Below are 15,772 nucleotides of genomic sequence, written 5' to 3'. Positions count from 1 at the left end.
CTCTCTTCCGACGTAAACATGAAAGACTACATTTCTACACTTAAACTGTTTTCTAAAGTGGATTTTCAATTGAAGCAGTAGATAATAAATGAAGGAAGACCAACACCGGAGCCGAAGGTTTTGCTTCGAGACAGTTTGATGATTCTAAAAACGGAGTAGAAAAGACATTCCGAGGATAGACTTGGCTTTGGATGAACGGATATTTTTGTGCAGAATTAGCGGTGCATGGATTTCATTGATAAGTAAAGGTAAGACAGCAATAAGATGTTTCTGTTTAGTTTTTTTTTTTATTTTATGAAATGTGCGTTTTGTGGGCTACAGTTTGTATGTCTAAATAATTCAGTAAAGTAGAAGCGGTAGCTAATCTACCACAGCAATTATTTATTAATAAAACATTAAGCCTAAAACATACTACAACAACAGACTGAATGTTCTGTTCTGTGTGCAAATTTCTTGAATGTTTTTTTTTTTGGTGTTAAATCCTAAAACATGAAGTGGCATTGTTGTCAGTTGCTATGGCAACGAGTCTGCGTGCAGCGTGGAGAATACCTCTTTCCCTTTGTTGTGGATCATAACAATTAATAACTACATTTCAAAGTTTCACTGAGTTAACGCGGCAGATTAGTCTTTTACATGTCATCCATGTAAAAGATGGATGACATGTAAAATGTCGCGCAGGCGTTGTATGCCTGCGCGAAATTTCCGTACGTACAATAACATGCATGGTATTTCAGATATTTAAAAGAAAAAACTAATCAGTAATAATCAATATTGACTAATATGAATGTTTATATTGTGATATGTTTGTCAGCCATATTGCAGTTATTCGGTTCAGAATACCAATTATTCAATATCCACCTTGACTTGTAGCTTCTTCTGTGTGTGTTGAGAATGAAGAACAAATGATCGATCCTTCATAAAATACTTTGCCTCTTTTCGCACCTGTAAGAAAAAAATCTCTAGTGCCGCCATCGATTTGGTTGCACCCTATGAATTGTTCAGTAGAGAACAAATCTTAAAATAACCATTCTTGTTCAGATTCAATTTACTTTGTACTACAGTGTCTGTATACATTTGTAGTAATCGAAAGGCTGAAGCTTCTACTACTGCTTCAAAACATAAGCATGTATTTTTAACTATACAGACAACAAAATAATTGATTTTCTTTTTTCTCTTTGCACGCAACAACCTGTCATTGATGGTTTATTCAACATGTCTTAACGAGTCTCTTTCTACAGTCTTTGTTTTTAAACTTTCATGATTCAAAGGTAAATAATAAAATATCTAACCTCATCAGATTGATCAAGAAAAAAGTTTCACCTGAAGTATTGTCAAATAACCTAAAAGACAACTCATACTTTGCCCTGTTGGTGTTGGATTTAATAAAAAATCAGGTTTTTGCTCAGGTCATGTCTTTTAGGAAAGTGCAGTTTTCAGTTCAACATTAATACGGCATTGTGTTGTAAAAAATACTTTAACAATAGTCTGGATGATAAGACATGACAAATTTATTAAAACAATGCAAGATCAGAACAAAAATACAAGAGTCTGTGAGGTTTGTTCTAGCTAGCAGTTGATTCTGGGTCTCTTATAGGTTCTGGTCAGAAAATCTTGTGAAAGTGTTTCCTAAAAATCGAAGACAGGTTTTATGAAGTTTTGGATTATTATGGACCAATGACTCTTCCATTTGCCTTTTGTTAAGAAAAGTGAGTCTGTGTTTGATGCTAAAGAGGATAAATCTTGATAAGTTCTGACTCGAGCATCATGGGTCTGACCCCGACCGTTTTGTTGACACTGCAGAGGAATGTCTGAGTGAGAGCAGCTGACTGACTTTACGGCAAGAATATTCAGAAAACCTAAACAAAAAGAAGCCTCAGGAGCACATATTACATTTTCCCATTACAATTGCCATCACCTACTGGAGTTAACTAAGGCGTTCCTCAGGGCTGTGCTCTAGTTCCACTTCCAATCCCAACAATTCTCCCCTTGGCTACATCATCAATAAAAAACCCCCGACTGTGTAATAAACTTCCACAATTAATTACATATTAGTGTAGAAAATTAAACTTTATAAAATGGCTAAGCGTCGGATCACACTGTAGCCTAATTAGATCGACCTCATTTTCCTGAAGCTCAAGGATTTCCTCCTTGGACATCTAAAAGGTTTATTCAGAAGGCAGTAGTAGATACCAACTTATTTAAAACAGCTCATTGTCTCTACCAACAACGTTTCACTGTTACTACATGCAGATCTGTTTGCTGTTCTCAGAAAACCTCAGTAGAGCTTTTCAACTGGACTTAACTTCTAGTAGGACACCAATGGCCTCCATGCAATTAAAACTAATATATCTTTTTAATATCTTATTGTAGACATTATGTGTCAGTCTTCCTGGTCAGCCAGTTAACTTTTTTATAACTATTCCATTCAATAGTTATGCATTTTAATTAATACTTTCCTTTTTAATTGTTTTTAAAAGTATTGCCAGTCATTTACATAATATGGTTTTAGTTTATTTCTGTTGTGCTTATTTATTTTGTCTACTTTGCTTTGTTATGCATTGTACTTCTGACTTCAAGGAGTTATATAAATAATTTGGAGTTGATTAGTGAGACTGGACATGACACAATGACCTATTTCCTGTTGGGAGACAGTAATCAATCAGCAAGTGATCAGAATTGCCCAGGTTTTCTTTGAACAGTGACCAGCAGGTCAAAAACAGATTGTTTCTCCTTTCCATTAAAAGTAAAACTCTGAAAACAACCTCCATTTTGGTCCACTAAAGCATGAATCAAACCACCTCTTCGTTTTAAATTAAGTGAAATTCAGATAATGACAAGAGAATAGAAACATAAAAGAAAAAGAGCTCCCTAACACATATTCAGCCTTTTTTCAAATTTATCTCAGGAAAAGAAGATGGGTCAGTCCTCTCAATTTTAAATGTCAAATATTCAAACTTTTATTTATTATTTAATTTAATTTGAGTTTCTTTTAGAAAAACACCTAAACTATCATCCTTTAATCTGTTTCCATCAGAAATGAGGATGGATTTGTTTTGAGGTTATCTGGCCACAGATGAGGATCTGGAGGAGTTCTTACAGCCTCAACCTTGAACATTTCTGCTTTATTTTTCTTTTAACATTTAGTACCAAGCACACAAAAACACAAAAAAAAAAAATAAGGAGAATTGTTTAGGACACCTGAGAGATTTTGCTGATGGCAACCTTTTGGTTTTGTTCAGTTCCTATTTGTTTCATGAGCAAAAATAAAGATTTTTTTTTACAAGTTTGGCTGCTAAGCAAAGACAGCAGGTATGAATAATGGAAGAGCTTCACTTATCCTCTGTGTGAGACAATTAAATAACCTGTGACTTGACCAACACCACCTTAAACAGTCACTTAATATTACCCTCTTATTTTAAGTTTAATTCATCCTCAAGCTGTTGATTGAAATTATTGTAAATGTAAATTCTGCTAACAAAATTAGGAAAATGAACTTAACTTTTTATAGAAAAATATAGCTTTTTATTCAATATTATTTGCTATTAACTGGAAATCACCCCACTTCTGTTGGCACAATTTTTAAACCATTGCTTAAAGAACAAAAAGTTAACTTTCTGCCATTTCCATCTTGACTATTAATTTTGAAGTTAAAAAAGGCAGAAACGTGTCATTTTTTTAAAGCAATGGTTTAAAAAATTGTGCAATTAATAGTAAATAATAATACAGAAAAAAATTATTTATTTGCACCCTAAATGGATGAAACAAATGCTTAAAGAATATGAATATGCTGGTACATGTCTTTCTCATTCTTACACAGAAAAGACAGAAGCAAAACCTGTACAAGACTCATATTTTATTTTAGGATAACACAATATATCCTCCTAAAGCCCCAAATGCACATGCATAATGCAGCAACTTGGAAAAAAAACCTTCTAAACTATTCACAAATCAAAAACGCTGCAGATGTGAATCATAAAAACGACCAAATCGGAATGACAAGGCAAGTTTCGTTGATAAAAGACGCCTCCTTCCTGAATGAGGACACGTCCTCCTCCCTTTTCATTCTCCTGATGAGGAGCGACTGAAGACGATGAGAGACTGCCCCCTGCTGGTCACTTCTCTATCAGGGAGTCCAGCTGCTCCTGAAGCGAGGCCAGCTGTTGGGGGATAAAATACATAACATGATTGAACCAAATTAAACTGCAGAGGAAGAAGACGATAATTAACTCTTCACATCACAATAAATTTCACAGTACGGAGTGTCAGAAGAAATTCAACTTTACCTTCTAACTTTTCTGTAAAGGCTGGTATTTAGAGCTGAAAGCTGTAAAAAGCTCCCAGCGTGAAGTTATTACCAAACAGTTACTCACCTGCTCCATCTCCTGCTCCTCCTGCTGAACGATGTCATCCAGCAAGGCTTGGAAGCGATTCTGCGAGGAGAGAGAGAGACACAAACAGGATTAGCAGGAGTCGACATGCTGAGCCTCATTAAACTGTGATGGCTTTAAATGTGTGTCTGCTCATGTCAGTATCTTCTCTGTGACAGAAAGGCCACTTGGAATGCCAGTCAGAGACAGCTGACCTTTTCGACGCGACTGTGATAATAACGACTGGTGATGAGCCTGAGACGGTCCCAAAACACCAGGAAATGAGAGCTCGAAATGGCAGCTTGAAAAAGCCCCATGTCTGCTCATGCTCTACTCATTGTGAAGCTTTCAATAAAGAGCGCAGGGTTGAAGAGGGAGACTTTTCTGTTTTTATGGATTCTGCGCTAAACAGCAACGCATAGAAATGTTCCTTAAACACATAAAACATTTTTTTTTACAACCAAATATCTAAAACGTGTGGCGTACATTTGTATCCATCCCCTTTAAGTTTGATTTAAAAAACAGGGATTCTGCAGGAAACTCAATCATTATGAATGAAATTAAATAGCTGCTCAGTGAAGAAATATTTCTGCATAAACAAACCCTGCACTGCAAAAACACTGATTATTGCAAGTATTTTGGGTCTGGTTTCTAGTGCAAATATCTTAGTACACTTGAAATATAACAAAACTCACAAGTGACTTTTCAGCAAAATATAGGAGTTTATTTTAAATCAACAATTCCTTAATGTTGATTAAAAAGTACTAGATTATTTCACTGATAAGACATTTGTCCAATGGTGTAAGTGGAACTAATGCTTTTTCCTCAATATTACCACCACCAGTATCTTGTTGATAAGTTAATTATAAGTTAGTTTTGTCTTATTTCAAGTAAAATATTTCCACTAGAAATTAGGGGTGCACTGACTGCATCTGCAGTCGATTGACTGGTTGATCAGTCAAACCTCTCTAACGGGAGAGCAAAAGAGGGCAGCGGCTGATTTTTAGACGTTTGCCAAGGTGGATAAGATCGGCTTCACATGTAAAAGTCATCCCCCAAAATTAAGGAAATCGGCTGGCTAAATCGGTGCACCCCTACTAAAAACTAGACCAAAGATAGTTGGTGATATTTTGCGTTTCTGTGATCCGAAATTGGATTCGCTGCTCACCTTCAGGGCCTGGTTTTCCACTTTCATGATGAGCTCCTCCTGCTGTTTCTTTCTGGCACGCGTTTCCTGAAGCTTGGCCTTAACGTTGTTAATCTGCACCTGATAGTCCATTACTGCAGAAAACAGCAGGTGGTTCGTATGTTAGAAATATTAAAAACATAAAGAAAACATTGATGTGTTTGCTTTCCTGTGCAGCAAAGCTGAAACATTACAGGAGCATCTTCACAAGCAGCACTCCAGGGACGACACATACACCTTTAGCACAAGAAGAGGAGTCTAACAAATTGGATCTAAAGGAAACAATTGTTCAATTTAAGGAATTGAGACAACTAAATCAGACCACTGTAGGCTTAACCTCCCTATTAAATTGAATCGGACTGTGTCACGCTAAGCTTTTGCCTCATCAGCATCTGCATTAATCAAATTAATTGTACCCTCTCTTTGCTTGTAACGGCTGGTGCTTAAAATTCTGGTGCAGCTGCTGCATTTTGTTAAATTACTGAAGAAGCAGCCACTGCGGCGTCGCTGATCACAACCTTGAACTGCTGCAGGAAGCACTGTGAGCCAGCTTGAAACATACTGGGAATAAAGTGTGTTTGGAGCTGACCAGTGGTGCTGACTGACAGCTTCACGTATGCAGATAAGGAGGCAGAGCGCTGCCAGAGCGGGCAGCTGCCTGAGCTGCATGCTGAGACACAACACCTGTCAGGCTGGTTAGCTGAGAGCTGTCAGTGTGTGAGGGGCACAGCGTGTGCGTTTAAGTGAAAGAGGGGCTATTTATTTAACTCTGAGCGTGTGATGTCTGACCTAAAAAACTCAGCTCTTATTAAAAGTTCAGATACTTGGCTCAGTTTATTTATTTATTTTTTACATCTGTTTTGACAAGTACCTGAGGGCGATCTGATTTAATTTAACATCAAACTTTCTTCCAAAGTCCAACCTTGTCGCTGTGACAACTAGGCCTGAAAAATTAACATCTGAGTCGGCTAAGAGGCGGAACATTTACCCTGAGGTGGGACTTGCAAGCCCAGCGTGAAGCATTGCATAATCCAAGGCGCCTATTGCTTCATACAGTTAGGTATGGAGGTTATTTGAATGTGAATATGTTTAAATTAAAGAGTCTGCGCTTGGCACTCATGTCCATATCTTACATTTAACAAATACAAGCCTTGATCTGGGATCATCCTTTGGCTTTTGTACATGAATATTTGAACTATGGTAATAAACTTCATAGAGAAAACTGCAATGTCCACAAGGGGGTTACAGAATAATATAACAGCTAAATATCTTCAATCGTTTTAAACTAATTTATACACATTCTTTAGTTATTGGCACGCCTGGTAAAGATGATTAAAACTCCTTTACAGAAATTCACCTTTTCTTACAGCAACAACTAAACGTGATTCAAAAAATCCAACATTTAATTACAGTTAATTAGGTAGTTAAAGAATGTTTTAGAAGCATAAATTCAGTTTGAGTTTGTTCAGATCTTCAGGATAAATTAAGTTAATTCTTATGATTTACGATTATTAGGATAAAAGTGACTATTTACGGGTTCAAATGTGTACAGGACGATATTTTACGGGTTAGAGCCTCTCATGCATAAAGATTTGTAATGTAAGAAACTAAACCAGCAAATATAATTGCTTATTAGACAGTTAAGGAGGTTTGTGTGTGTGTATATACTGGCCTGGAATCACACAGTTTTTAAATATTCTTATTATGCTTTTAATTTTGATCATTTTTGAGGATAATTTTCATTTGTATTGTTTTTATTTTTGAAGTAAACGGTTGAGCTCTAGCCAAAGGATCCAGTCTGGGTCTTTTTGTCGTCAAGTGGATTGTAGGGAAAATAAGGAGAGCATTTTAATGCTTTTTTTTTTAAGTTGCAACATATAAGGTTTAATTTATTTTAGCTGTTCTTTAAAATAGGAAAGAGGAGAACATACAATTTATACAAAAGAGGATTAGAGCAACTGAAAAAAGTCTAAATTCTGACTTTAGTCTCAGATTTCTGGCTTTTTATTCTGAGAAAAAAGTCACAATTTTGACAGAAAAGTCCAAAATTCAGAAAGAAAATTTGTATGAAACTAAGCTTTTGCCTCATCAGCTATCTGGTTGTTCCTCACCTATCTGGTTGTTTCTGTCGCTTTCATTCTGGGCCGAGTCCGACTCGTTCAGCTTGTCTTGCAGCTGCCGCACCAGATCGTCCTCAGTGTCCATAATGTTCAGGTCTTCGTCGTCGTGACGGTCCCCTTCATCCTCCTCATCCTCACTCGAGCTGCTGATGTCGTTGAAGATCTCCCTCAGTTCGTCATGTGGGACTTTAGAGAATGAGACCAATCAGAAAAATGCTGAAACCTAAAATCCATCACCAAAAAGACAAAACGGTTCACATTTCATACAGCTTAGTTCCTATTAAGCTAAAGTGGAAAGAGGAATCAATGGTGATCACAAACACCGCTACAATGTCTGGCAGGAAATTTGATATTTCACCTTTTCACCAACCATAGCTATCATTTATTTCTACTTACATTTTGTGTTCATGGAGAGACTAGTTCATTTCCGTGGAGCTTTTGTTCTCTTTGTAATAATTAATTATGAATATAACATATCTCATTCATAATTTGTTTGGGTTGGTTGACTTCTCCAAACTACAATCCCACATCAGGACCAAATAATGACAGGGAGATCTTATTCACTGGAATCCCAAAACCACATTTTTGTAGCCAAAACATCAGAGCACAACATTTCCAAAATTGCAGAACAACAATATAACAAAGCCTGGAAAAACAAAACAAAAAAAATACCTGGCACCAAACAACCAAAACTGCTAAACCACAAGAGGGCAACAGGAAAATGGCTGGGAGCCATCTTGCTTTTAATATGAATGCATAAAAATATTTTTGACATTTATGCTGAGAAAATTAAAATATAATGGTCATGCAGGTAATTTATCATCTTAAACCGCAAAGGAATTATTTCATCAACAGCTGAACACCAATAATTTTTTTTGTTAGAGTGTGTTGATTGGTTCCTTTTCCTTTCATTGTATAACTAACACACAGCAAACAGAATCACTGGTTTATCTTTAACAAATTAAAGTGAGAAACTCAAAGCAAACTAAATATTTCACAATGTATCCAGGGCGACCCAAAGAATGGGAATTATTTTCGCCTGAAACTCTTTGTTATTAAGGAGACCTACAAAATCAGCAAATCCTTTTCTCTCCACACTTCATACAATGAATAAGTTGTGTTGTTTTTACCTGAGGCTCCATGACCCATCTTGTGCCCCGAGGTGCCGGGAGAAGAATCCAGATTGGCCAGAGAGCCGTGCTGGTCGGCTTCTTTGGACTCATCCTCTGCTATGACCTCCCACCCTGGACATCTGGAGTTAGGGTCAAACAACTTCTGGAAACTTCACTTATCCACAGCGTAGCAAAGAAACACACATCGCATACAAATGAACACCAAATGAACCACACGTCTGGTAACTACGGGGTTAAAAACCTTACAGATAAATGTATATTCTATTGTAAATAGGATGTTTATTTAATAGGAAAAACATCATGTTAAAATACTATTACGATAACTTGCTAATAATTACGGATATGACAAAGTCGTATTTAATTTATCCAGTGAGCAGGACAGCAAGGGAAAAGTTCTAAGGAGTGGCTTCTTAGGGTCTCCCAGTATCCATAGCAACCATTTGAAGTCGTCGTCATGCCAACCAGTTCCTTGTAAGGTTTGCCAGAAAAGAACCTTTTCTGTCGTAAAAGAACAATGCAAATATGGGGAGTTTTTAATCATTTTCTGTAAGAAAGAACATAAATAAATAAAATTATGAGATTAAAGTCATAATATAAGAATAAAGTTGTAATAATATGATAATAAAGTCATACAATTTCAAGTCATATTACCAGAATAAAGTTATCATATTGATTTATTCAGGAAAATAATCTAAAATACGTGCCAAACTCGAAGCCCACGGGCCAAATCCAGCCCTCAAGACTCTGGAGCAGGGGTGCTGAAACTTTTTGTCAATTAAAAAAAAAAAAAAAAAAAAAGAGAACATAAAAAACATTAGTAGAAAAAGGAGGTTATTGATTATAGATCCTAAATATTAAAATAATTTTGTAGGTTTGCTACATCTAAAGAAAGGCATCTTGTTTTCAAATTCTTTTGGGCTCAGTATAACCAAGTTATTCTCAGTTACAAGAACATAATTTAGGTCAGTTTCTGTTAAAATGCTTGCTATAATTAGCAGTAGACTAAATAAAAGTTTATTTTTATTTCAGCAAAGTCAGTAAAAATCTCTGAATAAACGTTTTTCTACTTATAATAAAAGCTAGGCTATAAACTTTGTGTTGTACCTAACTTTTTCCATTATGAGAAAATGATGTTGGTAAGAACTTCATCCTGATTTAAAAATAAAAAGTCAAGTTGGATGGACCAAATTTCTATCATTCTCAACAGCTTCTGAGGGCCACACACACTCAGTCCAAGGTCCACAAAATGGCCCCCAGGCCACACTTTGGACACCCCTGCTTCAGAGGGCCATTAAAATCAAATCAGTTTCTTGCATAGTGTCAAATTACAATGTGAAAACAGGTTAATTTTATGACACTCATCATATGTTGAGAAAGGTATAACTAACGATTTGTTAATCTGTAGTTTTATCAATACATTTCGCCCTTTGAGGATGTTTAAGATCGTAAAGTGGCCCAAGATAAAAATTAGTTCTAAAACATCAACTCAGAAATGCTCCAAAATCAGACTTCTTTCATGGTTTTTGTGGGGCGATCTTAAGGGAAGAAAGCAAAAGACAGAAGGAAAGGTTGTGCAGGAGGAATGATGAAGGATTCTCCTCTCTGCAAACACCAAACTTGAGAAATGCTCTAAGACAAGTCCTGTCCTATTGTCAAAAAAGGTTATGCAGAGTACAGAGAGGAGGAGCTTTAATAGTGTTTCCACTGCTGGCTGCATTAAAACTATTTAGATTTTTCCCCACTAGAAAAACAAATCATTTTCCAGCTTTGTCCACGTCTCTACATGCATATGTTGTGTGTATGTCTAAAGCTGTATGCAAACAATGGGACTATAAATAGCCTAGTTCTACAGTGCTCAACTAAGCAGTGATAATGAACAGTCTGTCTCAATTAACTCTCAGCGAGTAGCCTCACAAAGCAGCCTCCCTGTGCTCTTATTCTGTCAGGCAGGCTCAGAGCTTCATCAGACCTTAAAAGCTTCTTTTCACACCGCAACTTCACCCACAAACGCTTTACACAGAGGCAAATAAGGTGAGCTGGGCAGGAGGCCGAGTGTTGGACAAATCCAGCTGGGAAAATAAAAGTCAGGGGAGCAAATATGGCGGTCACACCAGAGAGGAGAAAGACGCCCCATCTAAACATCTAATCGTATAAAACTGTGGGCATTTCCAGTGACTGACCAATCACAGCCCAGCAAAAGGAACCATAATAAAAACATAAGAAAGACAATGTGTGGAGGTTATATGAAATAGATTATTATCGAAAACTGATTCAATCTACATGAGTAACTCAGCTGAGATCCTTTGGGCTTTTTATGTGTCCCTTAAGACTTCAAATTACATCAATTAGTCCCTCCAGTTTTTCACTAAATCCGCAAAATCCACACAAAATCAACAGATCCCCAATTTCGTTTCTAGTTTTTACTGCAAATTTTTCACAAAATTGACCAAAAATGTTGGGTTTAAGTGACTGGTGCCTCAACCTTACTGGATATCAAGTTATAGTGCGTGATCAATGCAGTGATTGATAAAAAGTCACACTTAAGATCAGAGATTAGCGCAAATATAAAAATTCCTTACAAATATTTCTAAATTAGAATCACAAAATCTGACAATCACAAAATGCTGGTTGGACTTAGCAGTGTGAAAACATGTTCAATGTTATGTAATTTTAAGAAACACTTATTGAATACTGAAACAAGCAGCTATTTATTAATATTTTAAAAGCTTAGTGGGTTTTATTAATACGTTCTGGAATAACCGGCCCTTTAAGAACATTCAGATTTTTGATACGGCCCAAAATAAAAGTGAGTCTGACAGCCCTGCTCTAATATACTGAGATGAACCTGAATGTGTGATCTTCTACTTTCTTCAACATGTACCAGATTTATTTTGCTTGGTAAAGCACAACAACACAAGCAGTTTTCCAGTGGATGCACTGAATATTTTCACCGCAGGTGCCTAAAAGGATACGAACACTGACAGCCTCTGCGTCTGTGCTCAGCAGCCTCTTCACTTCCTTTTCCACATCAGGAGATTCAATGTACTGCAGCAGGGAAAAAAGCAGAGAAAGATCAGGATACTTGTAAACCAACATGCACAGACACACACACACACACACAACCACAAACACGTGAAGGTAGCAGCTGGCTGCCGGCCAGGAAGGACATTAGCGACTGAAACAGAGGAGGCCTAATCAATATGGCTTTGCTCCACACCTTCAGGAAAATCCATTCTCAAGACAAAGTAGAAGTGTAGAGCTTCGGCTCGTTCACTTTGATCAGAGTTATTGTGAAATGGCTTTTTTTTGTATGCCTTTGGGGAAATCTAAGACGAAACGCTTTATTTATATGTAAATCTTAGTTTTCACTTTCACCACTGTTTTATGAAATGTGAAATGTCTTGTTGGAGGAGAGCTCATAAAAAAGACAGGTCATCAAACAGTACGCTAAGCGGACAGGTGGGGAATGCTGGAGGAGAATTTTAAAAAAATGTAACGGTGTTAAATGTTAAAACCTTCTTTTTCGCCGTCTTCCGAAATCTTCGCTTGCGCGTGTTTTTCAGAGGGCAGGTGACTGTGGACATGAAACGACAGTTAGCAAGAAGAATCTGCTAATATAAGACATTTTTAGCTAAAATCTTTTAAAAATCAAGACCTGTTAGGCTATTTATCAACTTACTGCCATGATTCCAGATGAATTTCTTGTCCTTATCTTTGTCTTTCTTTTTAGTCTTTGGGTCAGTGCCGGTTGGCTCCTCCAAAGGAGGGTAGAGGTCTCCATCTAGTGTACACACCAGCATCTAACCACAGGTACAGAAAACATTGAATTATTGAACAACTTTTAATACTTTGTCATATTAAAAATTGCAAACATGAAGGCATGAAGTAGTACATAATTGTGAAATGGAAGGGAAATTATGGATGTTTTTCCAAAAATTTCTGATCCTGATTAGTAAAAACAAATTGGAAAACGTTTATTGTTTAATTTCCACTTGACAATGATCAACTGGATTATCCCACATAAATAAAAATAAGAAATTTAACCAAATTTAAGGTTGCAAAACACTAAAAAAACAGAATAAAAAGTTTAAATTGAGATTAAGGTTTACCTGACAGACATCAGCTGTCTTGTAAAATGTTTTCTTGTCGACTGTTTTCAGGGACTCAATCATGCATGGCAGCTCCACCAGTTTGCAGGCCAGAGGAACACGATCGACTCTCACTATCCCATGACGACCGTCCGCTGTAAACCAGAGAAAAAAGAGAAATGAAAGCATTTTGGTTTTTACTCCGTTCTCGACAGATGGAGAAAAAAAAGCTACCTTTTAACATTCTTAACTAAAAAAGTAAATGCATAAGATTTCCAGAACACTTTTAAGGGGTTTTATGGATTAATATCCAAATTCTGTGTTCACACCATTCAGGAAAGTTTTTTTTAATTGCAGAAATGATAAGAAGTAAAATTGTTGAATCCGCCAAATTGAATTTAACCACAAGCAAGTATGATTTGCTAATCAGCAGTGCTTTCACTGAAAACTAATACTGCAGAATGGATTCAAAAATGTTTTAAATGCTAATAAATATGAAACCAGAATGTAAAAATAAAACTCATTCAAGACAGAAGTTCACATGAAGAAATGTTATGCTTCTGAAAGATGTATTTGCCTTTTTCTTGGTGAAAACATGAATCCACTTTGATTAATATTAAACACATAATAAACATAACCAGAATCTTCTTCTATACACACACACATACACACACACACACACAGTCAAAAACATTAATACAAACTTAAATACGTGACAGAGTTTTATTTTCAACATAATTGTCAAAATTGGATTATTTAGACTTCAAATTTGTTTTTTTAGTCAAAAAGTCTTGACAGTTGGTGGTTACCATAGCAACCAGTAACAGACAGCTCATCTCCTTTTTTCTGCTGCCATCTGTAACTGTGGTATGTATTAGCATTAGCTCTGTGTTTTCTTTATTTTAACATATATTTTGGACCAATTGAATTATATACAAGGTTTCATGAGTAATTTTTCCAGGTTTTGCAAATATTTCAGACTATTATCATAGATAATGTTGTGCATTTCACTCAGTAAGCCTGATTGTGTCTGTTGTGACGCCAACCTAAGATGAACAAAGAAGGGTTACAAATGCAACCCCGCTAATATTTAGCAAAATATTCTTCTGTTTTCAAAGTTATGAGTGAAGTTTAGGCAAAATTCTGAATGGACTTCAGATCATTCTTCTTATCAGCATTGATAGAGTTAACTTAAACTGGTTGGTTTCCTGCCATCAAATTAGCGTTAAAGTATAGTCCAAATATGTTCAATGGGAATGATGTGAGGGTTTTAGCTGTGTAATGATGCCCTGATTTGTTCTTTTTCTTTTTCTTCCAGTTTTGATATGTGTTTGAATCAGTTTCCTGTTGAATCTTGACCCCCAACTTCAACCCAACTAAAAATTTACAGGCTTTTCTTAAAAACTGTGCCAGTGCAGTGCAGGAAACTAGCAACTTTTATTTGACTTTAGGAAGAGTTGCCAAACATCCAGTAAGAATTATACCAGGAATTTATGGGAGAGGATATATTCATATTTGAGTCTGTATGCATCATTTAGGCTCTGTGTGCATTAGAGAAAATTCTCAATAAATTCAAACTCCTGCACATAGTTTCAGTTCTAAAGACTAACATAAAACAATGGTTGAAATCAAAATGATATTCCTTTCCATAATGAGTGCACGTTACCCTCCCATCGGCAATGCAGACCTCGTGAGATTAATTTCATGATCAAATGAAGTGAAATTAGTAGTTTAGCAACTACTAAGCATATCACACAGAATAGTGGCAAAAATACTGATAAAGTAACTTACGGTGAAGCTCGATTGTAAGTCTGTCCTTCATGTTCATGCTGCTGGACTGCGCTATCCTTCTGACTGTTGAGGCGTACTCCTGAAGAAGACAGAAAGTGAATTCACATCACTTTAAACTCACAGTGTACCATGCTGACTTTTATTAAAGGGGTAAACTTCCTCACCGAAGGAAGCCTCAAGACAAACTGGCTCTCCAGCTCATAAGGAGCATCTTCTTTGCTCTTGGAGCCGACCTTTCCCACTAGAATCAAAACATAAACATAGACAGGGCTCTGGTATCACTTTATGAGATAACTAAGAGCTTGTAACTTAGTTTATTATGAATATAATAATTACAAAAATTAAACCTTCTAGTTAAACACAGAGTTGGATAAGAAGACGATCAAATTAAATAAAATGAACGTATTTACCCAAAGCTTACTGCAGCTGTCACGCTTTATTTATAAGGCAAAAGAGAGCAGGTAAACATAGTAACCAAAGACGTTTACTGTAACGTTTACATTGCTATTGTTATAATTGATATAATGCAGTAAACTTAAATTATCACACTGTATTACATTTGTTTGCGTTCATTCCTCCAATGCAGATGTGGTTAACATAAATAATAAAAAACCAAGGTAAGCAAATGCTAATGTTAGCAAAGAAGGCTAAATGATGGCGCTGACCTTTAATTTTAGACGTCATTTCCAGCTTCGTGATTTACGAGGCCTGCAATTGAAATGAAATGTAGATCCGCACAGAATAATAAAGAAAACTCGAAACGAACGATTTAGATGTAATCAAAGTATCGTCTGACCACCGAGATTAGCCATATGCTAAACTAACTGTGGAGTGATGCTTTTCCTGTGCTGCGTTCACTGCCACCTCGGATTTGTTGGATGTTACTCCTTCTGGTCTGTACACTTCCGCTGACGCCTATCAACAAAATAATTGTGAAATTAAAAATGTGCATGATCATCCGAAAAGTGCAAGATTCACCTCTTCATACAAGAGTTTATGAGCTACGGGTGAGTTATTTAAATCTGAACTAATTACAAGGAAAGCGTCTATGTGAAATACGGTGCGTTTTCAATTTTAATTTATCTAA

At 36.3% G+C, this 15,772-nt stretch overlaps 1 protein-coding gene across 1 annotated transcript; it reads right to left on the bottom strand.

Annotated features, from left to right (window-relative positions):
* Positions 1-3,838: 3,838 nt before the first annotated feature.
* On the bottom strand, positions 3,839-15,566 carry taf7 (TAF7 RNA polymerase II, TATA box binding protein (TBP)-associated factor). Its single transcript, XM_014984661.2, has 12 exons — positions 15,351-15,566; positions 14,850-14,926; positions 14,686-14,764; positions 12,916-13,049; positions 12,486-12,606; positions 12,322-12,380; positions 11,779-11,851; positions 8,804-8,917; positions 7,665-7,859; positions 5,536-5,648; positions 4,371-4,430; positions 3,839-4,157 (listed from the first exon to the last, which is right to left on the bottom strand). The coding sequence occupies exons 1-12, from the start codon at positions 15,367-15,369 to the stop codon at positions 4,113-4,115; spliced, it is 1,089 nt and encodes a 362-aa protein (XP_014840147.2). The 5' UTR covers positions 15,370-15,566; the 3' UTR covers positions 3,839-4,112.
* Between the last annotated feature and the right edge of the window lie 206 nt (positions 15,567-15,772).

Source organism: Poecilia mexicana, unplaced genomic scaffold, assembly GCF_051168715.1.
Source record: "Poecilia mexicana isolate PSO_F unplaced genomic scaffold, ASM5116871v1 scaffold_10, whole genome shotgun sequence".
NCBI lineage: Eukaryota > Metazoa > Chordata > Actinopteri > Cyprinodontiformes > Poeciliidae > Poecilia > Poecilia mexicana.
The sequence above is the reverse complement of the archived record's forward strand: the minus strand, read 5'-3'. Positions and strand labels throughout refer to the sequence as shown.